Source organism: Coregonus lavaretus, assembly GCF_964263955.1.
Source record: "Coregonus lavaretus genome assembly, chromosome: 20".
NCBI lineage: Eukaryota > Metazoa > Chordata > Actinopteri > Salmoniformes > Salmonidae > Coregonus > Coregonus lavaretus.
In genome coordinates, this window is record NC_140007.1 from 48,223,196 (window position 1) to 48,244,082 (window position 20,887).

Genomic DNA, 20,887 nt, shown 5'->3' on the forward strand with positions numbered 1-20,887 from the left:
GAGATGGACCGCCTCACACACCACACGTCAGAGGGAGAGTCTATGACATCGTATCGCCGGGAGCGGGACTAGTGGAGCTGCTGTTCTCCTGATTGGCTGCAGCGGTCCCTCTGGGCGGGACTTCGATGATGCGTGGTTTGTCGATGATGCGAGCGCCGCGTTCTCCTTTCTCCACGATGCCGATGATCCAGGCTCCTCCCCCCGACCCCTGACCCTTCACCTCCGCACAGAACCGGGCCGCCTGCTCTCTGGGCAGGCTTACTAGCAGGCCTCCTACACACAGGATGAACGGTAAATAGTGTCATTTGGGAGTAATTTATTGTAAATAGCAATAGAATATGTTTCTAAACGCTTCTACATGAATGTGGATGCTACCATGACTACGGATAATCCTGAATGAATCGTGAATAATGGTGAATGAGAAAGCTACAGAGCACATATCATACTCCCAAGACATGCTGACCTCTCACCATTACAATAACAGGGGAGGTTAGCATTTTTGGGGGGGTATGATATTTGTGCGTTTATTTAACTTTCTCACACAATTTTTCACGATTCATTCAGGATTATCCGTAACCATGGTAGCGTCCACATTCATGTAGAAGTGTTTAGAAACATTCTATTCTTATTCACAATAAAAGTGACTCCAAAATGACACAATATATTATTTACCATTCATTTCTATTGGGCACAAGATCATCTGAAACACAACCAAAACAAACAGCAAATGCATCCAACAAATTTGTAGAGTCACAATCTTGATGTAGTCATTGTGTGCTGTGAATATGGGACCAAATACTACACTTCTTAATACTTTTATACACATGTAAGTGAATTTGTCCCAATACTTTTGGTCCCCTAAAATGGGGGGACTATGTACAAACAATGCTGTCATTTCATAAACGGTTCACCAGATATGGATGAAAATACCCTCAAATTAAAGTTGACAGTCTGTACTTTAACCTCATAGTCATTGTATAATTTCAAATCCAAAGTGCTGGAGTACAGAGCCAAACGTGTCCCTGTTCCAATACTTTTGGAGCTCGCTGTAAATGTAATCCGAGTCAGAGCAAACTTACCTACAGTGAGGGAAAAAAGTATTTGATCCCCTGCTGATTTTCTACGTTTGCCCACTGACAAAGACATGATCAGTCTATAATTTTAACAGCAGGGGATGAAATACTTTTTTCCCCTCGCTGTATCTAATACAGCCTGATTCCAGTGATGGTGTAGGACCAGATCAGCATGTTGCTGGTGCAACGGTATCTTCTAAATCAGAGGAAGAGAGAGCAATAGTAGGGATGTGCATCCTTCCCTTTCAAGACGACTCGATGCATGGGCTCAGATACAATACGTTTTAGTTTTTAAACGATTCGATGCGATTCAGTTTGATTAGAGGAACGAATCGATGCGATTCAGTTTGATTAGAGGGGCGATTCGCTGCGATTCAGTTTGATTAGAGGGGCGATTCGCTGCGATTCAGTTTGATGCGATACGAAGCACTAACATTTCTTTCATAAACACATTTCATTTTCCATTTCTAAATTATAATCTGCTGCTTATGGAGCTCATGACCTGGATCTGTCTGAGCTGGGCCTGTCTGACATGGATCTGTCTGAGCTGGGCCTGTCTGAGCCGGGCCTGTCTGAGCCGGGCCTGTCTGAGCCGGGCCTGTCTGAGCCGGGCCTGTCTGACATGGATCTGTCTGACATGGATCTGTCTGACATGGATCTGTCTGACATGGATCTGTCTTAGCTGGGCCTGTCTGACATGGATCTGTCTGAGCTGGGCCTGTCTGACATGGATCTGTCTGAGCTGGGCCTGTCTGACATGGATCTGTCTGAGCTGGGCCTGTCTGAGCCGGGCCTGTCTGAGCTGGGCCTGTCTGACATGGATCTGTCTGACATGGATCTGTCTGAGCTGGGCCTGTCTGAGCTGGGCCTGTCTGACATGGATCTGTCTGAGCTGGGCCTGTCTGACCTGGGCCTGTCTGACCTGGGCCTGTCTGACATGGATCTGTCTGAGCTGGGCCTGTCTGACATGGATCTGTCTGAGCTGGGCCTGTCTGACATGGATCTGTCTGAGCTGACTCCTGTGTGTAAATGATCTATATACACCAAGTGTACAAAATATTAGGAACACCTGCTCTTTCCATGACAGACTGACCAGGTGAATCCAGGTGAAAGCTATGATCCCTTATTGATGTCACTTGTTAAATCCACTTCAAAATCAGGGGAGGAGACGGGTTAAAGAAGGATTTTTAAGCCTTGACACAATTGAGACATGGATTGTGTATATGTGCCATTCAGAGGGTGAATAGGCAAGATAACATATTTAAGTGCCTTTGGTATGGTAGTATTTGCCAGGCGCACCGGATTGAGAACTGCAACGCTGCTGAGTTTTTCACACTCAACATCAGGCTGAGCGATATGGCCTAAAGATGTTCTCTCTAAATATGGGTTGTTGTACAATTAAAGGTCAAATACACTGCACTTTAACCTCTTAAGGATCGGACCCTTTTTCAATTTTCGCCTAAAATGACATACGCAAATCTAACTGCCTGTAGCTCAGGACATGCATATTCTTGATACTATTTGAGAAAGGAAACACTTTGAAGTTTGTGGAAATGTGAAATTAATGTAGGAGAATATAACACATTAGATCTGGTAAAAGATAACACTATTTTTAAAAAAATCATCTTTGAAATGCAAGAGAAAGGCCACAATATAATAGAGCAGTTTAGGCGCAATTTAGACTTTGGCCACTAGATGGCCGCAGTGTGCGTAAAACGTTTCAGATTGATCCAGTGAAGCATTGCAATACTGGACTATTTTGTATGAAGTCTGCCCAAATGTGCCGAATTGGTCAATTGATACATTTTCAAGTACATAACTACAAAAATGATATGGTAATACAAAATGTAAGTTTACACACTCCCAGGAATGTCATACATGATGGATCATTAGCTTATACACTAACTTTCACACATCTAGATGGCCGGGCGGGGTGGGTGTGGAGCCAGAGACAGCAAGGGTTCAAACTGTAGAACCCAGTTCCTACATTTGAATATAAAAATGGATTTTATTAAACAAACTATGCTACATTTTATCTCTGGGACCCTTAGGATGACAAATCAGAGCAAGATTACTGAATGTGAGTACATTATTTACCTTCAGAGGTGAATGTATCAAACCAGTTGCCATGATATGTTTTTTGTTGTTGTGCACTCTCCTCAAACAATAGCATGGTATTTCTTCACTGTAATAGCTGCTGTAAATTGGACAGTGTGGTTAGATTAACAATAATTTAAGCTTTCTGCCCATATAAGACATGTCTATGTCCTGGAAAGCTGCCTGTTACGTACAACAGTCATGCTAATCACATTAGCGCACGTTAGCTCAACCGTCCCGTATACGGGACACCGATCCCGTAGAGGCTAAACAGTCAGCACACACAAGGCAGTAGGCTACGCGCGAATGTTCGTTCCATAAAGCAGTGGACGGGAAACCGCCATTGCCAAAAGGGCACCGCACATGCAAGCGGTTCCATGTGACAGATGAAAACATCCATTAGAAATGTAGAGATCTAAAGATGCAACAGCTAGCATGGGGTTGCTATTATGTCTAGGCTTGAAGTTTGGCTACTGGACAATGAAAGAAAGTTGATTTGAAAACCAACAGAACATGGGAGAAATAGGCTACTGGTTTCAATGGCATATGGAAGTCTATATAAAATAATTTTGGCTATAGGCTACTTTGAAGCAAGGTAAGACATGCCTCATAATATGAAATAAAACTTTCAAGTTTCAAACAATGAAGTTTATGTTTTCAAAATGCGTCGTGACGTGCTCACACCTTCCTACCATTGTCGATGCACTTCAAAGGCCAATGGGAAGCGCGTTTCAATTACTAGTTGAGAAATAAAAATAGCTATTTTTAAAATCGTTCGCCATCAAAACACGTGATTATATAACAAATAATAAGATTTCCTAAACCTGTGTTAAGATCTAAGGTCCAAGGTTATTTTTGGCATTTATCCCAAAACCCCATTCTTTCCCCCATAGGGAAGTCTGAGCCAATCAGAGGTCAGTCTTTTCCGTTTAATAACATGCGTTTTTCTGGATTTTTGTTGTTATTATTCTGTCTCTCACTGTTCAAATAAACCTACCATTAAAATTATAGACTGATCATGTCTTTGTCAGTGGGCAAACATACAAAATCAGCAGGGGATCAAATACTTTTTCATTGGTTGTCAAACTGTCTTCGAACTGCCCAGTATTACGTTTTAACTATGGAATTAGAACTATTCAAGTGTTTTGATCTAATTGCAATATTTGGTTAAAAATAAGGCCTAGATACGTTTGGCCACGTTGTGCAGCCCTTACGTGGCAGTGTGGACATTTTAAATGAGAAATGTTTTGTTGAAGTTTGATTGAACAGTATAAAACAATCCGAATGGAGAAAGCCCCATTTGAAATCACTTAGAATGTATGTGTTGCCACCTAGGGCACAAATAAATAATTTTAATTATTGAAAAACATAAAATACTGTCAAATATGTGAAACGTATTGTGATTGGATATTTTTGGCCCAATCGCCCGGCCCCAGTCTCCTACCAGATGTCTCCGAGGACGTCCCCCCCAGCAGGTTGAAGAGGTTTCCACAGGCCTTGCTGATGGCGGCCATCTTGGTAATGATGGGGAGGTTATGGATGACGAAGGCTACCTCAGCACGCTGCGTCGTCGCTAGGTTACGGGCGTGCCCTAGCAACCCGAACCCAGTCACGTCTGTTGCCGCGTGGGCCTGGAACCTGTGCATGAGGCCTGCCGCTGTGAGCACACAAACACACAGAGCGGTTTACAGACCGGGTTGTTGTGTGTGTGTGTGTGTGTGTGTGTGTGTGTGTGTGTGTGTGTGTGTGTGTGTGTGTGGGGGGGGGGGGGGGGGTGGGTGGGGGGGGGTACCTAGTCAGATGCACAACTGAATGCATTCAACCTAAAATGTGTCTTCCACATTTAACCCAAGCCCTCTGAAATCAGACAGGTGTAGGGGGCTGCCTTAATCCATGTCCACTTTTCGGCGCCCAGGGAGCAGTTGTTCTTGGGGGTTAACTGCATTGCTCAAGGGCAGAATGGCAGACGCTTCCCACCTTGCCGGCTCGGGGATTCGAACCAGCGACCTTTCGGTTACTGGCCCAATGCGCTTAATCCCTAGGCTACCTGTTATATTAGTGTGTGTGTGTGTTACCTGTGCGGTTGAGCGTTGCCATGGAGAACATGGCTTCCTGGTAGGCCTGCTCCACTTCCTCCTTAGAGACCACCAGCTTGATCTTATTCCACCTCTCTGGCTGTGCACGCGCACACACGAGAGAGGGGGAGAGATCGAGGAGAGAGAGGGAAAGAGGGAAAGAGGGAGAGAGAGGGAAAGAGGGAGAGAGAGGGAAAGAGGGAGAGAGAGGGAAAGAGGGAAAGAGGGAGAGAGAGGAGACAGATTGATTATTTATCTTTTTCAATGAGATCCACATTTTTGGACACCAGAGAAACACCCAAAGAAGCCTCTGATAGACTAAGAAGACAGACCAGTCTGCTAGAATATGACCTACCTGGTCCAGCCACCAGACAGACAGACAGACAGACAGACAGACAGACAGACAGACAGACAGACAGACAGCAGTATGGTACCCTACCTGGTCCAGCCACCAGACAGACAGACAGACAGCAGTATGGTACCCTACCTGGTCCAGCCACCAGACAGACAGACAGACAGCAGTATGGTACCCTACCTGGTCCAGCCACCAGACAGACAGACAGACAGACAGACAGCAGTATGGTACCCTACCTGGTCCAGCCACCAGACAGACAGACAGACAGCAGTATGGTACCCTACCTGGTCCAGCCACCAGACAGACAGACAGACAGACAGCAGTATGGTACCCTACCTGGTCCAGCCACCAGACAGACAGACAGACAGACAGCAGTATGGTACCCTACCTGGTCCAGCTACCAGACAGACAGACAGACAGCAGTATGGTACCCTACCTGGTCCAGCCACCAGACAGACAGACAGACAGCAGTATGGTACCCTACCTGGTCCAGCCACTGGTGAGCGTTGACAGCTACCTGGGTTCCTAGAGGCTTGGTCAGGACCAACACGTCCCCCGGTACTGCACTGTCTGGCCTACACACACACACACACACACACACAGACACGGTCAGGACCAACACATCCAGTACAGATACAGTAAGATACAGTATTGATCCTGTCTGGCCTACACACAGTAAGATACAGTATTGATCCTGTCTGGACTACACACACACACACACACAGTAAGATACAGTATTGATCCTGTCTGGCCTACACACACAGTAAGATACAGTATTGATCCTGTCTGGCCTACACACACACACACAGTAAGAGACAGTATTGATCCTGTCTGGCCTACACACACACACACAGTAAGAGACAGTATTGATCCTGTCTGGCCTACACACACACAGTAAGATACAGTATTGATCCTGTCTGGCCTACACACACACACAGTAAGAGACAGTATTGATCCTGTCTGGCCTACACACACACACACAGTAAGATACAGTATTGATCCTGTCTGGACTACACACACACACACACAGTAAGATACAGTATTGATCCTGTCTGGCCTACACACACACACACAGTAAGATACAGTATTGATCCTGTCCGGCCTACACACACACACACAGTAAGATACAGTATTGATCCTGTCCGGCCTACACACCCACAGTAAGATACAGTATTGATCCTGTCTGGCCTACACACACACAGACACGGTCAGGACCAACACATCCAGTACAGATACAGTAAGATACAGTATTGATCCTGTCTGGCCTACACACAGTAAGATACAGTATTGATCCTGTCTGGCCTACACACAGTAAGATACAGTATTGATCCTGTCTGGCCTACACACAGTAAGATACAGTATTGATCCTGTCTGGCCTACACACAGTAAGATACAGTATTGATCCTGTCTGGCCTACACACAGTAAGATACAGTATTGATCCTGTCTGGCCTACACACAGTAAGATACAGTATTGATCCTGTCTGGCCTACACACACACACACAGTAAGATACAGTATTGATCCTGTCTGGCCTACACACCCACACACAGTAAGATACAGTATTGATCCTGTCCGGCCTACACACCCACAGTAAGATACAGTATTGATCCTGTCTGGACTACACACCCACACACAGTAAGATACAGTATTGATCCTGTCTGGCCTACACACACAAACAGTAAGTAAGATACAGTATTGATCCTGTCTGGCCTACACACACACACACAGTAAGATACAGTATTGATCCTGTCTGGCCTACACACACAAACACAGTAAGATACAGTATTGATCCTGTCTGGCCTACACACAGTAAGATACAGTATTGATCCTGTCTGGACTACACACACACACACAGTAAGATACAGTATTGATCCTGTCTGGCCTACACACACACAGTAAGATACAGTATTGATCCTGTCTGGCCTACACACACACACACACACACACACACAGTAAGAGACAGTATTGATCCTGTCTGGCCTACACACACACACACACAGTAAGATACAGTATTGATCCTGTCTGGCCTACACACACACACACAGTAAGATACAGTATTGATCTTGTCTGGCCTACACACACACACAGTAAGATACAGTATTGATCCTGTCTGGCCTACACACACACACACAGTAAGATACAGTATTGATCCTGTCTGGACTACACACACACACACACACAGTAAGATACAGTATTGATCCTGTCTGGCCTACACACACACACACACAGACACGGTCAGGACCAACACATCCAGTACAGATACAGTAAGATACAGTATTGATCCTGTCTGGCCTACACACAGTAAGATACAGTATTGATCCTGTCTGGCCTACACACAGTAAGATACAGTATTGATCCTGTCTGGCCTACACACAGTAAGATACAGTATTGATCCTGTCTGGCCTACACACAGTAAGATACAGTATTGATCCTGTCTGGCCTACACACAGTAAGATACAGTATTGATCCTGTCTGGCCTACACACAGTAAGATACAGTATTGATCCTGTCTGGCCTACACACACACACACACAGTAAGATACAGTATTGATCCTGTCTGGCCTACACACCCACACACAGTAAGATACAGTATTGATCCTGTCCGGCCTACACACCCACAGTAAGATACAGTATTGATCCTGTCTGGACTACACACCCACACACAGTAAGATACAGTATTGATCCTGTCTGGCCTACACACACAAACAGTAAGTAAGATACAGTATTGATCCTGTCTGGCCTACACACACACACACAGTAAGATACAGTATTGATCCTGTCTGGCCTACACACACACACAGTAAGATACAGTATTGATCCTGTCTGGCCTACACACACAAACACAGTAAGATACAGTATTGATCCTGTCTGGCCTACACACACAAACACAGTAAGATACAGTATTGATCCTGTCTGGCCTACACACACACACAGTAAGATACAGTATTGATCCTGTCTGGCCTACACACACACACAGTAAGATACAGTATTGATCCTGTCTGGCCTACACACACACAGTAAGATACAGTATTGATCCTGTCTGGCCTACACACACACACACACACAGTAAGATACAGTATTGATCCTGTCTGGCCTACACACACAAACAGTAAGATACAGTATTGATCCTGTCTGGCCTACACACACAAACAGTAAGATACAGTATTGATCCTGTCTGGCCTACACACACACACAGTAAGATACAGTATTGATCCTGTCTGGCCTACACACACAAACAGTAAGATACAGTATTGATCCTGTCTGGCCTACACACACACACAGTAAGATACAGTATTGATCCTGTCTGGCCTACACACACACACACACAGTAAGAGACAGTATTGATCCTGTCTGGCCTACACACACACACACACAGTAAGAGACAGTATTGATCCTGTCTGGCCTACACAGTAAGATACAGTATTGATCCTGTCTGGCCTACACACACACACACAGTAAGATACAGTATTGATCCTGTCTGGCCTACACACCCACAGTAAGATACAGTATTGATCCTGTCTGGCCTACACACACACACAGTAAGATACAGTATTGATCCTGTCTGGCCTACACACACACACAGTAAGATACAGTATTGATCCTGTCTGGCCTACACACACAGTAAGATACAGTATTGATCCTGTCTGGCCTACACACACACCCACAGTAAGATACAGTATTGATCCTGTCTGGACTACACACCCACACACAGTAAGATACAGTATTGATCCTGTCTGGCCTACACAGTAAGATACAGTATTGATCCTGTCTGGCCTACACACACACACAGTAAGATACAGTATTGATCCTGTCTGGCCTACACACACACACAGTAAGATACAGTATTGATCCTGTCTGGCCTACACACACAGTAAGATACAGTATTGATCCTGTCTGGCCTACACACACACCCACAGTAAGATACAGTATTGATCCTGTCTGGACTACACACCCACACACAGTAAGATACAGTATTGATCCTGTCTGGCCTACACACCCACAGTAAGATACAGTATTGATCCTGTCTGGCCTACACACACACACAGTAAGATACAGTATTGATCCTGTCTGGCCTACACACACACACACAGTAAGAGACAGTATTGATCCTGTCTGGCCTACACACCCACAGTAAGAGACAGTATTGATCCTGTCTGGCCTACACACCCACAGTAAGATACAGTATTGATCCTGTCTGGCCTACACACCCACACAGTAAGATACAGTATTGATCCTGTCTGGCCTACACACACACACAGTAAGATACAGTATTGATCCTGTCTGGCCTACACACACACACACACAGTAAGATACAGTATTGATCCTGTCTGGCTGGACTCTAACCTCTAGGCTACCATACACAAAAATGTATGCACGCACGACTGTAAGTCGCTTTGGATAAAAGCGTCTGCTAAATGGCATATTATTATTATATTATTATTACCAACAAGAACTGATAACACCTTGATCACTCTCTGAACATAACCCACTGATAACACCATGACCACTCTCTGAACAGAACCCACACTCCCGCTCTTACATGATGAACTCGTTGGGTTGGCAGACGACCGAGGCCACGCCCCCTATGATGATCCAGGGGTTGACCACCGTCTGGCCGCCCGTCACAGAAGTCCCGCCCTCCTCCGCCGCATCTCGGAAACCACGGATCATCAGAGGCATCACAAGCTCGCGCTCCTGCACACAGACAAAACACACATCATTACGGCCAACTAGCTTCCAGTTCTGCAGGTTAGACGGACTGGGCATAACTCCAGGAACACATGCACGTCTGACGCACACACAAACACGCTACAGAGAGGTTGCTTCACATGTAACAGTCAGTCCAAAGTCTGACATTTGCAGATGAGTGGGTTTATGAATGAACAGCCAGTTAGTTGTTCCGAAGCCCCACCAGACACGCTGCTACATACACAGCATGATGTTCAAATCAAAACTCATTTTATTGGTCACATACACATTTTTTAGCAGATGTTATTGCGGGTGTAGCGAAATGCTTATGATCCTAGCTCCAACAGTGCAGTAGTATCTAACAATTCACACAAATCTAAAGTAAAATAATGGAATTAAGAAATATAATATTAGAACGATCAATGTCGGAGTCCGGAGTATCATATATTTTACATACACACTACCAGTCAAAGGTTTGGACACACCTACTCATTCAAGGGTTTTTCTTTATTTTTACTATTTTCTACATTGTAGAATAATAGTGAAGACATCAAAACTATGAAATAACACATATGGAATCATGAAGTAACCAAAAAATGGTTAAATCAAAATATATTTTATATATTTGAGATTCTTCAAAGTAGCCACCCTTTGCGTTGACAGCTTTACACACCCTTGGCATTCTCTCAACCAGCTTCATCTGGAATGCTTCTCCAACAGTCTTGAAGGAGTTCCCACATATGCTGAGCACTTGTTGGCTGCTTTTCCTTCAATCTGCCGTCCGACTCATCCCAAACCATCTCAATTGGGTTGAGGTCGGGGGATTGTGGAGGCCAGGTCATCTGATGCAGCACTCCATCACTCTCCTGCTTGGTAAAATAGCCCTTACACAGCCTGGAGGTGTGTTGGGTCATTGTCCTGTTGAAAAACAAATGATAGTCCCACTAAGCACAAACCAGATGAAATGGTGTATCGCTGCAGAATGCTGTGGTAGCCATGCTGATTATGTGTGCCTTGAATTCTAAATAAATCACAGACCAATCCCCCGACCTCAACCCAATTGAGATGGTTTGGGATGAGTCGGACGGCAGATTGAAGGAAAAGCAGCCAACAAGTGCTCAGCATATGTGGGAACTCCTTCAAGACTGTTGGAAAAGCATTCCAGGTGAAGCTGGTTGAGAGAATGCCAAGAGTGTGCAAAGCTGTCATCAAGGCAAAGGGTGGCTATTTGAAGAATCTCAAATATAAAATATATTTAGATGTTCTGCCTATAGGAAGGGAGGAGCAGAATGGAGTGGTGATCTGATTTGCCGAAGGGAGGGCGGGGGGGGGGGCCTTGTAGCCATTCAGGAAGAAAGAGTAACAATGGTCGAGAGTTTTTGAAGACTGAGTACTACAGGCAATGTGTTGATGAAACTTCTTAGTGTTTTCCTCAGATTTACTTTGTTAAAGTCCCCAGCTACAATAAATAGGATATGCGGTTTCCAGTTTGCACAAAGTCCAGTGTAGTTCCTTGAGGGTCGTCGTGGTGTCGGGGGCCGTCGTGGTGTCGGGGGCCGTCGTGGTGTCTGCTTGAGGGGGAATATACACGGCTGGGACGAAAACCGAAGATCTCTTGGGAGGTAATGCGGTCGGGGGAACAAAAGGACTTGAGTTATTGTACGTTAACACAATCACACCATGACTAGTTAAATCATGAAACATACACCTACGCCAGCCAAACTCAACTGGCAGACCGCGGTCCGGACCCAGAGAAGGGTCAATCCGGACATCATCGCATTTTGTTATATAAAATTCAATACATTATTTTTAGACAGCTTTTTAACTCAGCAACCTCTCTTTCTCACTCTCTCGAAGCCACGCCCACATCTACTAGTGCCCCGTCTTATCCAATCGCGTGGTTATATGCAAATACAAGAGGCCGCGTCTTACCCAATCACATTAATCCAAATATCCTCAGCGGAACCTTGGGACAAGCAGGCAGAAAGAAACATAAAAATTTGGCCGCGGTTCAACTGTAAATATCACAGATAGAAGGAGCTTAGTTACCAGTATCTTGTTAAAACAAACACAAAAGTTGACTCTGAAAGCCGTATATTCAAAGACGAGTGGACGGAACAGTATTTATTCATTCTCCCCTCAACTAGCACCAAACCAATGATGCCTGATATGCAGTGAGTCGTAGCTCTCCTGAAAGGTGCCCATGTTAAACACCATTATGACACCAGGCATAGTAAACTGGATCAGACGTATCCCCTGAACACAGAGGTGAGAACAAACTGGATTAACCAACTCAAATCCCAATATGAGAGGTCCACCCAAGTCCTTGTCAATTCCCTGACAGCCCAACAACGTGCAATGGAGTGTTCACTGAGGATAGCTTGGGTTTTGGGAAAACACCAAAAAAACATTTTCAGACGCTGAGATGGTAAAACAATGCATGTGTGAAGTTGCTAACACCTTGCTTGAAGGTAAACAAAAAGATGAGCTCAGGGAAAAGATCAAACAGATCCCACTGTCAGATTCCACAGCCATGAGGAGAACTGAAATATTAGCCAAAGATTTAAATTCCCAACTTGATGAGGCCATTCAGAATGCACCATGCATTTCATTAGCTGTAGATGAATCAACAGATACCACTGATAATGGCCAGCTTCTGGTGTTTGTTTTATAACGAAACAAAGAAGGAATTCTGTGAGGAGCTGTTGAGCTTAACACATCTAGAAGCGGGGAGAGGATATCCATGATGCCATCAAAGGGATGCTGACAGAAAGGGGGATAGATCTGAAGTCAGTGGTCTCCATCACCACAGATGGAGCTCCAGCCATGACAGGAAGAGGGAGGGGACTGGTTGCACATCCTGACCTGACATCATATCACTGCATCATACATCAATCTGTCCTGTGTGCCAGTCTGCAAAAATAGTATTCCGAGGTCATGACAACGAAAGCAACATCATCCCTGCAACACCGCCTGCTACGAGGCATTCTGACTGAGGCCAATGCCAGCTATGATGACTTACTACAACAATGTCAGATGGCTCAGCAAAGGCAGGGTTTTGGAACGCTTTTGGGCCATTCAGGAGGAAATCAAAGCTTTGTTATCAGAGCAAAAGAGTGACAAGGCAACTCAGTTTGAGTTTTTGGAAGATGAGGAGAAGATGGAAACTGTTGCATTTTTGACAGACATTCCATCACACCTTAATCAACTGAATGTTAAGCTGCAGGGACGGGACAACACAGTGTGAGATATGATAACGGCAGTCCGGGCTTTCCAGAAGACATTGGAGCTTTTCAAGAATGATCTCCAGGGAGAACTTGTCCCCAATCTTCTGGCCCAAACGCAGGGAGACAAAGATGTTCCCAACCAGGTTGGTTTCATCCAGGAGCTGCTGGAGAACTTCAAGGCTCGCTTTGATGACTTCACTGTTGGAAGAGAACTGCTGCTGCTCATCCAGAACCCCGTCTTGGTCACAAATGTGACAAAGTTTTCAGAAGAAGCAAAACGGATCTTCAGATGGGTAGATGTTGCATCACTGCAAATGGAGTTGATTGAGCTGCAAGAAAATGTGTCTTTGAAGGAGCAGGCTGGTGATTGGCTCTGAAGGAGCCGGCTGGTGATCGTGACCCCGTCCCTTTCTGGGGAAAGATGGCGTCTGCAGCTGATGTCCCTGTTCAGGAAACTGGCGCTACACATCCTGACCATGTTTGGCTCCACAGACAGCTGGCGCTACACATCCTGACCATGTTTGGCTCCACAGACAGCTGGCGCTACACATCCAGACCATGTTTGGATCCACAGACAGCTGGCGCTACACATCCAGACCATGTTTGGATCCACAGACAGCTGGCGCTACACATCCAGACCATGTTTGGATCCACAGACAGCTGGCGCTACACATCCAGACCATGTTTGGCTCCACAGACAGCTGGCGCTACACATCCGGACCATGTTTGGATCCACAGACAGCTGGCGCTACACATCCAGACCATGTTTGGATCCACAGACAGCTGGCGCTACACATCCAGACCATGTTTGGCTCCACAGACAGCTGGCGCTACACATCCGGACCATGTTTGGATCCACAGACAGCTGGCGCTACACATCCAGACCATGTTTGGATCCACAGACAGCTGGCGCTACACATCCGGACCATGTTTGGCTCCACAGACAGCTGGCGCTACACATCCTGACCATGTTTGGCTCCACAGACAGCTGGCGCTACACATCCAGACCATGTTTGGCTCCACAGACAGCTGGCGCTACACATCCAGACCACGTTTGGCTCCACAGACAGCTGGCGCTACACATCCGGACCATGTTTGGCTCCACAGACAGCTGGCGCTACACATCCAGACCACGTTTGGCTCCACAGACAGCTGGCGCTACACATCCGGACCATGTTTGGATCCACAGACAGCTGTGAATCAGCCTTCTCCACAATGAACTTTATTAAAAACAAATACCGCACCAGGCTCACCAATGAACACCTGCACCAGTGTCTCCGAGTTGCTCTCACACCATTTGTGGAAAGTTCAAAGCATTGGCAGGAGACAGAAAGTGTAATTTCTCTCATTAATGCAGGGAAAGGCCCAGAGGGACTTATACATGAATATTGCATGGCTCACAGTGACGTTCTGAGCATTCAGATTATTATTTTTGTTCAACTCTCCTTTGTTCTCCAGAAAACATGCACTTTATTTTATAATACATAAAAGTTAATTCAAGGCCCAAGTACAATGTTTCAGAGTGCACTTTCTGCATAAACAATTATGCAACCACTTTTGTTCTTCAGCAACGTTGATGCAATGTTGCACGTTTACATTCAAAAGAAGTTGTTATTATTTCAAGTTCTTAGTCTCATTTAATGTATTTAATGTACATTTTATATAACAACATGTTTCCTAAGTCGTAGACGACTATCTACGTTGTACCACAGCGCCGATAAAGGACGATATCCCTCCGGACCTTTGCCACCTAGGAAATTTGTGTCACTGGACCATCTCAAATAGTAGTTGAGTACCCCTGAGCTACACCTTTCTTCTTCCCGGAGAGTTCTTTATTCCTGTCTGCACGATGTACTGAGAACCCAGCTGGCTGTATGGACGGGGACAGTATATCCGGAGAGAGCCATGATTCCGTGAAACAGAGTATGTTACAATCCCTGATGTCTCTCTGGAAGGAGATCCTCGCCCTGAGCTCGTCTACTTTATTATCCAGAGACTGAACATTAGCGAGTAATATAGTCGGAAGCGGTGGATGATGTGCACGCCTCCCGAGTCGGACTAGAAGTCCACTCCGAATACCTTTTCTCCCCCGGCGGCGTCTTGGAGCAGCCTCTGGGATAAGTAGTGTCCAAAATGTCTTTCAAGCTGTCAGGCATTCCCTTGGCAGCACTGTGGCTTGAGGAAAGGCACTACTCCCAATATAAAGTCAACCCCAAATCAATGTAGTTCTCATCATATTTGCGCCTCTTCGATGGTCCAACGTCCCCGTCTGTTGTTCGGTGCTTTCCCGGGTAAGTGGGCAGTAGCTCTTTCGGCTGCGTCAGATTCACAACGGTCAGTGTCCGTGCTTGCTGGGCTAGCAACACATGTAGAATGACTGATGCTAGCATTGGATGTGCTGGTGGAAGCAGAACCACTTGTGTCATCGACAGGTGCAGGTGCAGTACCGCTGGGGGTAGCAGTACCGCTGGGGGTAGCAGTACCGCTGGGGGTAGCAGTACCGCTGGGGGTAGCAGTACCGCTGGGGGTAGCAGTACCGCTGGGAGTAGCAGTACCGCTGGGGGTAGCAGGACAGCTGGGGGTAGCAGGACCGCTGGGGGTAGCAGGACCGCTGGGGGTAGCAGGACCGCTGGGGGTAGCAGTACCGCTGGGGGTAGCAGGACCGCTGGGGGTAGCAGGACAGCTGGGGGTAGCAGTACCGCTGGTAGAGCTGGTATGTGTCTCTATGGACGAGGGCCGTACTTTATTTTTAAACATTTATCAATTTTCGAGCAAACGGAATGAGCAGCAGCTACAAATGGACCGTTGGTGGAATTCCCACGAGAGAGTGACGGTTAATGTGATTGGATGTTAATTATTTGACTAGGCTACCTGTATTTGACATTGTGTTTTTCATTTCGCTGAACACTAGATGGTTTAATTTGATTTTTTTGGCAGTGAAACGAGGCTACTCAGGCGAGGAAAAAAACATCACCCAAATGTATAGCCCCCTTGGAAAATCTAAATGGACTGTTTGAAAATGTGAATCACATTTTGTATTTGGCGTACCACCGACAGCATTGCGCGTACCCCTGGGGGTACGTATTCCCCAGTTTGGGCATAGCCGGTTTACCGTATCAAAAGCTTTGTCCAAGTCAATGGAAATAGCAGCACAACATTGCTTAGAATCAAGGGCAGTGGTGACATCATTTAAGACCTTTAAGGTTGCAGTGACACATCCATAACCTGAGCGGAAACCAGACTGCATACCAGAGAGAATACTGTAGACATTAAGAAAGCCAGTCAGTTGATTATTGACAGGTTTTTCCAACACCTTTTGATAAACAGGGCAAAATAGAAATTAGCCTATAACAGTTAGGATCAGCTTGTTCCCCTCCTTTAAATAAAGGACGCACCGTGGCTGCCTTCCAAGCACTGGGAACTTCCCCAGAGAGGAGAGACAGGTTAAAGGTCAGAGATAGGCTTGGCGATGATAGGGGCAGCAACCTTAAAGAAGAAAGGGTCTAAACCATCTGACCCAGATGTTTTTTTGGGGTCAAGTTTAAGGAGCACATTTCTAGATATCATCAGCAGTAATACAATCAGGGCCCGGCCGAGGACAGGGAGGAGCTCTGCAGTGTTGATTTATTATGACATTTGAATGTGCATCAGATGGCAACAAGATCATTTTGTACAGCAATACCTACCTTCTCAGACATCTTCTGGCTGACACTGAGTAACATCAGCATGTTGTCACACTCTGTGATGCCCATAGCATAGAGATCACTGAGGACATTGGCACACGCTATCCTTCCCTGGAGAGCGAGACGGGGAGAAAAGTGGGGAAGGAGAGAGAAGGGAGATGGAGAGAGAGACATATAATCTCGTAAGGGATGGGTCACCAACTGGCGATTTGACAAGAACATTTAATGTAATTCATTCATTGATAGAGATATAAAAATGTAATTCACTCATACAGATATAAGTTGGGGCATGCCCTAAGAAAGGTTAGGAGATCAGAGGTTACGGTGGAGGTCAGGGGTTAAAGGTCAGGTGTCAGAACTCACCATCATGTAGGGGTCATCCACCAGAGGGTAGAAGAAGTCTGTAGTTTGGACCAATGAGAGGCCTCCGTGTCTCAGAGGGACCACACAGGAGTCCATGCCTATACCTGCACACAGACAGAGACACACACACACACACACACACAGAGACACACACACACACACACACACACAGAGACACACACACACACACACACACAGAGACACACACACACACACACACACACACAGAGACACACACACACACAGAGACACACACACACACAGGAGACACACACACACACACAGAGACACACACAGAGGAGACACACACACACACACACACACAGGAGACACACACACACACACACACACACACACACACACACACAGGAGACACACACACACACACACACAGGAGACACACACACACACACACACACACACACACACAGGAGACACACACACACACACACACAGGAGACACACACACACACACAGGAGACACACACACACACACACACACACACACACACACACACACAGGAGACACACACACACACACACACACAAAAACACACACACAGAGACACACACACAGAGACAGTTTAACAATATTCATGCTACCCTGGCTGCATTCCTATCCAATCGATGATAGACTTTTCTATGGTGCTAAGGCATAGCTTTGCTTTAGCTAATGGATAAAGGTTTATTGCCTATTTGGTCTTCATTTTCTCATGTTAAGCCTAACATTTCACAAAGCTATACACGGTGTCGCAATGCTGCCATTTTTAGACTGCTGGCAATAATTGAATGACTTGTTCAGTAGTGGTGACCAGGTCAGCTGTTCGTTCACCCGCCTGCAGTTGCTACTAACCCATCCTCAACCACCCGACTATATGTGATAAAGTGAAAATCTAAGGCCCGCACCCAACCCTAACCCGCTAATATAGAACATCCGCTGTCAGAGACTGCAGAACTACTGTCTGACAGGGGTTGCAGGACTTCTTTTTGCCTGATTGAGACTGTTTCTGCTTATAATTTCCGACATGTTGGTCGGCTATTTGTTAGTCAACTTGTCCATAATTAGATACATGCAGCTTCTCTTCTGTCATTATGTTTCCCCAGAAGACTAAATGACCCCTTTCTCAACGGAATGATGTCATGGATCGATAGAATTAATGCTTCAATCTAGTTGACATCGGTAAAGCTCTCTGTCATCTTTCGCGGAGCAAAGAAGTTTAAGGACTGGGGAGAAAATACAATAACGAGAACTAGCTGGGGTGGTAGGTAGCCTGGTTAGAAAGGTCTAAGGCACTGCATCGCAGTGCTTGAGGCGTCACTACAGACCCGGGTTCAATCCCAGGCTGTGTCACAACCGGCCGTGACCGGGAGTCCCATAGGACAGCGCACAATTGGCCCAGCGTCGTCCGGATTAGGGGAGGGTTTGGCCAGGGGGGCTTTACTTGGCTCATCGCGCTCTAGCGACACCTTGTGGCGGGCCGGGCGCCTGCAGGCTGACTCTGGTTGTCAGTTGAACAGTGTTTCGTCCGACACATTGGTGCAGCCGGGTTAAGCGGGCAGGTGTTAAGAAGCTCAGTATGAAAAATGTATGCACTCACACAGAGCTAAACTGTAAATGCCCCCCAGCCTTCAGATGTGAGCTAAACAGCTAACTTGCACTTGATATAGTTTTTAGGCTATGGATGAGAAAGTTGACCAAATGTTTAGCTCTGTGTGCTGCTTTGCCATCTATTAACAGCAGGGTTGCATTATATACAAAACGTAGAAACAAAAGCCTTCACTGTGAAAGTTGATACATGTAGGCCCTTCATATAGGCCTATAGGCTATCCGTAGGCCTTCATATAGGCCTATAGGCTATCCGTAGGCCCTTCATATAGGCCTATAGGCTATCCGTAGGCCTTCATATAGGCCTATAGGCTATCCGTAGGCCCTTCATATAGGCCTATAGGCTATCCGTAGGCCCTTCATATAGGCCTATAGGCTATCCGTAGGCCCTTCATATAGGCCTATAGGCTATCCGTAGGCCCTTCATATAGGCCTATAGGCTATCCGTAGGCCCTTCATATAGGCCTATAGGCTATCCGTAGGCCTTCATATAGGCCTATAGGCTATCCGTAGCCCTTCATATAGGCCTATAGGCTATCCGTAGGCCCTTCATATAGGCCTATAGGCTATCCGTAGCCCTTCATATAGGCCTATAGGCTATCCGTAGGCCTTCATATAGGCCTATAGGCTATCCGTAGGCCCTTCATATAGGCCTATAGGCTATCCGTAGGCCCTTCATATAGGCCTATAGGCTATCCGTAGGCCTTCATATAGGCCTATAGGCTATCCGTAGGCCCTTCATATAGGCCTATAGGCTATCCGTAGGCCCTTCATATAGGCCTATAGGCTATCCGTAGGCCCTTCATATAGGCCTATAGGCTATCCGTAGGCCTTCATATAGGCCTATAGGCTATCCGTAGGCCTTCATATAGGCCTATAGGCTATCCGTAGGCCCTTCATATAGGCCTATAGGCTATCCGTAGCCCTTCATATAGGCCTATAGGCTATCGGTAGCACTTCCTTCAATTTATCTAATCAGTTAATAGTTCTTGCTCAAACCGCGAGCAACTCCTGTAAAACTCAGACGTTTCTCTCAAAACACAGGGATGTCGACTCGCATTATCAGAGGACTTTGGAGTTTGACCAACCAGAATAACTGTTTTTTGGCAATGTCCAGATTTCAGTTTCCATTTAACCCATCTGAACAGTAGGCTACAGTTTCCATAGGCCTATTTGAAGTCCCGTCTTGTGACTGTGGAATTTGAGCTTCACAATCATCATCATAACATTCACTCTGGATAAGAGCGTCTGCTAAATGGTATATTATATTATTATTACATTCACCCTGGATAAGAGCGTCTGCTAAATGGTATATTATATTATTATTACATTCACTCTGGATAAGAGCGTCTGCTAAATGGTATATTATATTATTATTACATTCACTCTGGATAAGAGCGTCTGCTAAATGGTATATTATATTATTATTACATTCACTCTGGATAAGAGCATCTGCTAAATGGTATATTATATTATTATAACATTCACTCTGGATAAGAGCGTCTGCTAAATGGTATATTATATTATTATTACATTCACTCTGGATAAGAGCGTCTGCTAAATGGTATATTATATTATTATTACATTCACTCTGGATAAGAGCGTCTGCTAAATGGTATATTATATTATTATTACATTCACTCTGGATAAGAGCGTCTGCTAAATGGTATATTATATTATTATTACATTCACTCTGGATAAGAGCGTCTGCTAAATGGTA

The 20,887-nt window shown here is 45.6% G+C and overlaps 1 protein-coding gene across 1 annotated transcript in view; it reads right to left on the reverse strand.

Moving 5' to 3' along the window:
- Positions 1 to 6: 6 nt before the first annotated feature.
- Positions 7 to 20,887, reverse strand: part of LOC311148045 (selenide, water dikinase 3-like) — a 30,161-nt gene continuing 9,280 nt past the window's right edge. The window contains exons 2-8 of the mRNA XM_084184933.1: positions 17,562 to 17,665; positions 17,202 to 17,309; positions 10,140 to 10,294; positions 6,085 to 6,175; positions 5,246 to 5,345; positions 4,615 to 4,827; positions 7 to 273 (exon numbers count right to left, since the gene is read on the reverse strand). Coding sequence (XP_084041059.1) covers positions 41 to 273; positions 4,615 to 4,827; positions 5,246 to 5,345; positions 6,085 to 6,175; positions 10,140 to 10,294; positions 17,202 to 17,309; positions 17,562 to 17,665 — 1,004 coding nt within the window. The 3' untranslated portion in view covers positions 7 to 40. The remainder of the gene's footprint in view (positions 274 to 4,614; positions 4,828 to 5,245; positions 5,346 to 6,084; positions 6,176 to 10,139; positions 10,295 to 17,201; positions 17,310 to 17,561; positions 17,666 to 20,887) is intronic.